Source organism: Dromaius novaehollandiae, chromosome 2 (genome assembly GCF_036370855.1).
Source record: "Dromaius novaehollandiae isolate bDroNov1 chromosome 2, bDroNov1.hap1, whole genome shotgun sequence".
In the NCBI taxonomy this organism is placed as follows: Eukaryota; Metazoa; Chordata; class Aves; order Casuariiformes; family Dromaiidae; genus Dromaius; species Dromaius novaehollandiae.
The window spans coordinates 158,955,734-158,961,807 of NC_088099.1; the positions used below are offsets into that span (position 1 = coordinate 158,955,734).

The window sequence follows — 6,074 nt, forward strand, 5'->3', positions numbered from 1 at the left end:
GGGCATTTTGTGGCGGCCGCGGAGACGTAACGGTGTGGCATCCCTCCGGCCGGGCCCGCCGAGCCCGCCGGCACCGGGGGGCCGAGCCCGGGCGCCCCGTCGGGGCTCGGCAGCCGCCGGCGGGAGGGCAGCGCGGGCCGGCGTGGGGAGAGACCCCGGTGCAAAGCGGCGGTGGCGGCTGCCCGCGGAGGGGGGCGGCTGCAAGGTGACCCCCGTGGGGCTGCGTGTCCCCCCCCGCCGCCTCCTCGGCGGGCGCGGGCACTCGCGGGGACGAGGCAGCGGAGCGCGGGGGATGCCCGAGCCGCACACGCTCCTTTGTGCGGAGCCGGCGCCTTCGCCCCTGCGCCCTGCCTCATCCTCACCCTCCTGCCATGCCCCGGCCTCCCCGCCGCCTTAGTCTGCTCGCAGCGCCCGCCTCTTCTGGGGGTGGGGTGGGACAGAGAGAAAAAAAAGAAAGGTGAAAGCCCCTACGGCCGGCCGCTGCCATAGGGGGGCATCGCTCGCCGCTGAGAACGCGGAGGGAGGCGGCGGAGGAACGGGGAGCGAGGCGGCGGGCGGCGAGGAGCGGCCTTTTAATCCCTGCTAGTATTTTTCTTTTTTTTTTTTTCTTTTTTTTTCCTTCTTTTCTTTTTTTTTACTATGTTTACTTCCGACCTCTCCTCGTAGTAAAAAGCCCGTCGTGGCGCGCGGCACCGCCGGCCCCCCCGCTCCGCAGGGGGGGTTCCTCCCCCCCCGCCCCTCCGCGCACCCCCCCGCCGCAGGCCCCCAAAAGCGCGCGGCGCGGCGCCGCCCGCCCCCTCGCGGCGCGGGCGCGCGGGCGGCTCCGCAGGGCGGCGGCGCGCGGCGGGAGCGCGCGGCGGGCGCGGGCGCCGAGCGGGGCCCCGCGGTGCAGCCCCCGCCCCGCGGCACCTCCCCCGCTCCTCGCCGGCGCTTTAAAGGAGGAAAGCAACTAAACTTCTATTGTATCCGCACACGGAGCGCGCCGCGCTGCCTTGGACCGTACAACCCCCGCCGCACGCCGGGAAAGGCGATTGCTCCCTCCGTCGCTCCTTTTTTTTTCAGCCGTGCTGGGAGGAAGACAGCTATAGTCCCCCTGCTTTTTGTCTTTTTTTTCCCGTCCTCTCCTCCTTTTTTTTAATTTTTATATATATTTTTTTCCTTGTTTTGTGATTCCCCGCGCCGCTCGCAATAATTGCCTCGCTACGCCTCGCAGCTGGTGCGTTGGAGAAGCCGGTGAGTCGCGGAGCTCCGCTCGCCCATCAGTTGATCCCCCCGCGGTTGTGCCTTGGACTGACACGGGCTGGTGACACCCGCGCTGCCGGCGGGGCTGCGCGCCGGCGATGTGGATACCGACGGTGCAGCCGGAGGGACGCTTTGCTCTGCCGGGGCGCCGGAGTCCCCCATCCTTCTTTCTGAGCTCGGGTTTTCCAATTTGGGGGCAAAGCGCCTGCATCTCCAGCCTGTGGAGGGGCAGGTTATGATTATTGCACGTATTGGCTATATACATATATATATAATATATATATATATATATGCGTTTATACGTCTGTGTGTGTGTACGTGTATATATATATATTATATATTTTTTTTCATATATGACAAAATTCGGCAAACTTTGCCAAGGTCCCTGCCGTCCCTGCGCGTTAACGCGAGCCCAGGTGGGCGGCTGGGCAGCCGCCCGGCGCTCCCGGGGGCCGGCGAGGGCCGGCCGCCCCTTCCCGCCCGGCTGCCGGCCGCGGGAGGAGCGATGGGGCCGGCGCGGCGGCAGGGACGGGGGCTCCTGCCGGGGGCGCTGACGGCCGGGCGCGGGCGCGGGCGGAGCGGTGCGCGGCGTCGGAGCGGCCGAGCTGCCGGGGGAGGCCTCGGGCAGGGTGGTCCGGGCTGCGGCAGCCGGGGCCGGCAGCCGGATCGGGGCAGGGGAGGGCTGGTGCCTCCCGCCTGCCCCGTCGGGGCTCGGAGGAGGTGGGGGGAAGTCCCGCATTTTTTAATATCGTTTTTATTATTGTTGTTGTTACCGTCGCGATGGCGCTTTGCGCCGCCTGCCCGGAGCGGGGAGCAGGGAGGGAGCCGTGCGCGCCCGCGGGCTGCCGCGGGGCGCGGGCTGGGGGCCGCGCAGCCGCTCGGCGGGGCGCAGCCTCACCCGGCGCCCGCCGTGTCCCCCTCTGGCCCGCAGGCACCAGCCGCCGCGATGCCGCTGAACGCGAGCTTCCCCAGCAAGAACTACGACTACGACTACGACTCGGTGCAGCCCTACTTCTACTTCGAGGAGGAGGAGGAGAACTTCTACCTGGCGGCGCAGCAGCGGGGCAGCGAGCTGCAGCCGCCCGCCCCGTCCGAGGACATCTGGAAGAAGTTTGAGCTGCTGCCCACGCCGCCCCTCTCGCCCAGCCGCCGCTCCAGCCTGGCCGCCGCCGCCTCCTGCTTCCCCTCCACCGCCGACCAGCTGGAGATGGTGACGGAGCTCCTGGGGGGCGACATGGTCAACCAGAGCTTCATCTGCGACCCGGACGACGAGTCCTTCGTCAAGTCCATCATCATCCAGGACTGCATGTGGAGCGGCTTCTCGGCCGCCGCCAAGCTGGAGAAGGTGGTCTCCGAGAAGCTGGCCTCCTACCAGGCGGCCCGTCGCGAGGGGGGCGCCGGCGCCCGGGCCGGCCCGCCGCCGCCGGGGCCGCCGCCCGGCCTCGCTGCCTCGGCCGGCCTCTACCTGCACGACCTGGGCGCCGCCGCCGCCGACTGCATCGACCCCTCCGTGGTCTTCCCCTACCCGCTCAGCGACCGGGCCCCCAAGGCCGGCGCGCCCGGCGCCAGCCCCGCGTCCCTGCTGGGCGTCGACACGCCGCCCACCACCAGCAGCGACTCGGGTGAGTGCGATGCGCGGCCGCGGAGCTGCGCGGGGGGGGCGGCCGCGGGGCTCCAGCCCGCTCCCCGGCCCCTTCCTCCGGTGCGTGTGCTTTTTTTAATGCCACGTTAGCGAGGCGCACTGCGGACTCCCGGTGGGTTCGTTTCCTGGAGAACTAGCCCAATTTTCCGTCCTAAATGGGGAAGAAAAAAAAAGCCGGGGGGAGAGAGAAACTGTCATAACGGGGTCAGAGTTGGTCTCCGCCGCTTGAGCAGTGTCCAAGTGAAGCTGCTTCCCAGTGACATCGCCGGGCTGGGAAGGAGTTAACCGAGCGCCGGAGCCGCAGGGAGAGTGTGTGCAGGCAGGGAGGTGCTAGTGAAAGTGACTGCAGCAGTGAATGGGGCTGGGAAAGTTTTAGAAATGCTTCCTTAGGTATTTGACAGCGTGTTCCGTTTGCTCGTAAATTCGGGTTGAAAGCGAGTTGCTACTCAAAGCACTACCGCCCTCACTTCCCCCCCCCCCTTTGGATTTTCCACAAATTAGTCGATCGAGAAAGATTCAGAAAGTGTCTCTGCGCACACATGTGTGCTAAGTAAGCTTTCTTGAGGCGTGGCCAAAGCCTTCTAAATCCTTAATTAAGGGCAGCTTGAGTCTGGAAGCTTTATTGCGCTGTACTGCTGACAATCGAGGTTAAACTTTCCTGCTATCTTTCTTGAGTTCTTTGGAATTGCACAAGAGCGTTGCAACTTTTGGAATCAGGGATCCAGGGCTGAGAACGCAGTCCGTGTCCTATTGCGCTTGAAGTAGTGGCTTCCTTAAAGGAAAGCCTCCTCAGGACTGCGAGTCTCGGCATCAGAACAGTTTTAATACGGCTTTGTCAATGGGTTCCTGGCTGTGTGGCTCAGAATAAGATTCCCTTGTACATGCAGTGCTCTTTATGCTATTTATTTGCGCAGATCCACTTACGTTTTCTTTTTTTCCCTTGCAGAAGAAGAACAAGAGGAAGACGAAGAAATTGATGTTGTTACCTTAGCTGAAGCGAATGAATCCGAGTCCAGCACAGAGTCCAGCACAGAAACATCAGAAGGGCACAGTAAGCCCCACCACAGCCCGCTAGTTCTCAAACGGTGTCACGTCAACATCCATCAGCACAATTATGCTGCTCCTCCCTCCACCAAGGTTGACTATCCAGCTGCAAAAAGGCTAAAGTTGGACAGTGGCAGAGTTCTCAAACAGATCAGTAATAACCGCAAATGCTCAAGTCCCCGCACGTCAGACTCGGAGGAGAACGATAAGAGGCGAACGCACAACGTCTTGGAGCGCCAGAGGAGAAACGAGCTGAAGCTGAGTTTCTTCGCCTTGCGTGATCAGATACCGGAGGTGGCCAACAACGAGAAGGCACCCAAGGTTGTCATCCTGAAAAAAGCAACAGAATACGTTCTTTCTATCCAGTCAGACGAACACAGACTGATCGCAGAGAAAGAGCAGTTGAGGAGGCGGAGGGAACAGTTGAAACACAAACTTGAGCAGCTAAGGAACTCTTGTGCGTAGGAACTCTTGGCATCATTTAGAATAACCCAAACTAGACTGAAACTATAATAAAATATTAATGTTCCTAATATCACTCATGAACTACACCCAGTCCATAAAGGATGGAACAATTGCAACTGCATGCTGTGCGATTTAACTTGAGACTACACAACCTTGGCTAGATCTCCGAATGGTTTAGCCAGAACCTCAAAACTGCCTCATAATTGATACTTTGGGCATAAGGGATGATGGGACATTCTTCATGCTTGGGGATGAACTCTTCAACTTTTTTTCTTTCAAAATTTTGTATTTAAGGCATTTTTTCTTATGAGAATTCCAAAAAGTTGTCCCCAGATTGCTGTATATATTTACACATCTTATTGCCATGTAAATACCTTTAATAAAATCTTTATAGAAAATGTGCAACATTAATACGCAACAGTTGTGGCAACTGGATTTATACTTGTCTTGAACTTCTGTGCCATAACATTTCACAGTTTTGTTTTTTATTTAAATACATTTTTCTTTTAAAAATGATTTTTATTTTGTTTTTAGATAAATAAATATTTGCCCAAAATATAATTAGCTAAATCCTGTGTAAAGACTTTGCTTTGTCTTATGGTATTGTCATTGGATGCTCATTTCCTTGTTATTCCTCTCCATGTCATCATGCTAGTGATCTGATGAAAGCCAAAGCATAATTTTAAGTCAGGTGAGAAGAAACAGTAACAGTTTTGCAGATTAATAGAGTGTTTTCCTTCACCCCCTCCCATTGATTCCAGTAGTTTAGACCTATGGTCTTTAATGGGCTTTGTCAGTTCAATAAGTTTTGCCCCCAGTGCCCCAACAAAGGTGACAGCGCAATGTCCATCTTGGACACGATCATCTATCTGCTGAAAGGGAAGTTGTGGCATTGAATTTCTCCACCAGTCTTCCCAGTGTAATGACTCAGTAGTCCTTTCCAATAACTTTAACTGTGTTTTAGGGCCTGACCTTCGATTTGTGTTAGGGATGCAACTAAGTATTACAAGGACCGTCTTGGAGACTCACCATAATTGCTTCCTCTTTGATTTTTTGAGCAGAGCTAAGTGGGATAGCAAAATAAACCAAGATGGTGAGTGTTGACATGGTTAAAACAACTGAACAACTTCCCTTTTAAGCCGGCTCTTCCCATGCGAACGGCTTAGTGCTTTATTAATATGAATAGTTACTAGAGAGTTCAAGGAATACGAAGTTCAAGGACAAAATGGAGCACACAAAACCACACTATGGTAATTATTATGTGAACTCCACAAATTAGAGCAAAAAAAAAAAAAAAAAAAGGAATAGCTATTTCTTATCTGGACACCATGATCTGACCAGAGCTGATCTAATGTCTGCCTGTCTCTGTTCAATGGCATTTCAGTTCAGGAACTGCCCCACAGTCAGCTTCATATGGGCCCTAACGTATTTGCTTGACACAGCTCCTAAGATCAGATCCTTTGATCTTTTTCTCCCCTTCTTTCACCCACTTAGCTCCACTTTAGTCAGAATTGAAGTAAGAAATCAATTAGCCCTTTGACTGCAGGAAAGAAGGTACTTTCAGAAAAGTCGAGTTGTGTACTCTTAGATTTTCATAATTCCTCATTAAATAAATATTTGCTTGGCTTCTAACCATTTGAGCAGTAACGCTGCCAGACAATGCCCGCACCAGCAGCCGAAG

At 56.0% G+C, this 6,074-nt stretch overlaps 1 protein-coding gene across 2 annotated transcripts; it reads left to right on the forward strand.

Annotated features, from left to right (window-relative positions):
• Positions 1-889: 889 nt before the first annotated feature.
• MYC (MYC proto-oncogene, bHLH transcription factor) lies at positions 890-4,963 on the forward strand. 2 transcript variants are annotated; one of them, XM_064507863.1, is made up of 3 exons: positions 890-1,233; positions 2,174-2,864; positions 3,831-4,963. In XM_064507863.1, exons 2-3 carry the CDS (start codon positions 2,189-2,191, stop codon positions 4,391-4,393), a joined length of 1,239 nt encoding a protein of 412 aa, XP_064363933.1. In that variant the 5' UTR covers positions 890-1,233; positions 2,174-2,188; the 3' UTR covers positions 4,394-4,963. The 2 variants fall into 2 exon arrangements, with proteins under 2 accessions (XP_064363933.1, XP_064363934.1); XM_064507864.1 differs by lacking the exon at positions 890-1,233 and adding an exon at positions 1,251-1,474.
• Positions 4,964-6,074: the final 1,111 nt, after the last annotated feature.

Coding starts and splice junctions, on each gene's coding strand:
- MYC (XM_064507863.1), top strand. CDS start 2,189: ATGCCGCTGAACGCGAGCTTCCCCAGCAAGAACTACGACTACGACTAC. Junction 2,865..3,830: donor CACCACCAGCAGCGACTCGG/GTGAGTGCGATG, acceptor TTTCCCTTGCAG/AAGAAGAACAAGAGGAAGAC.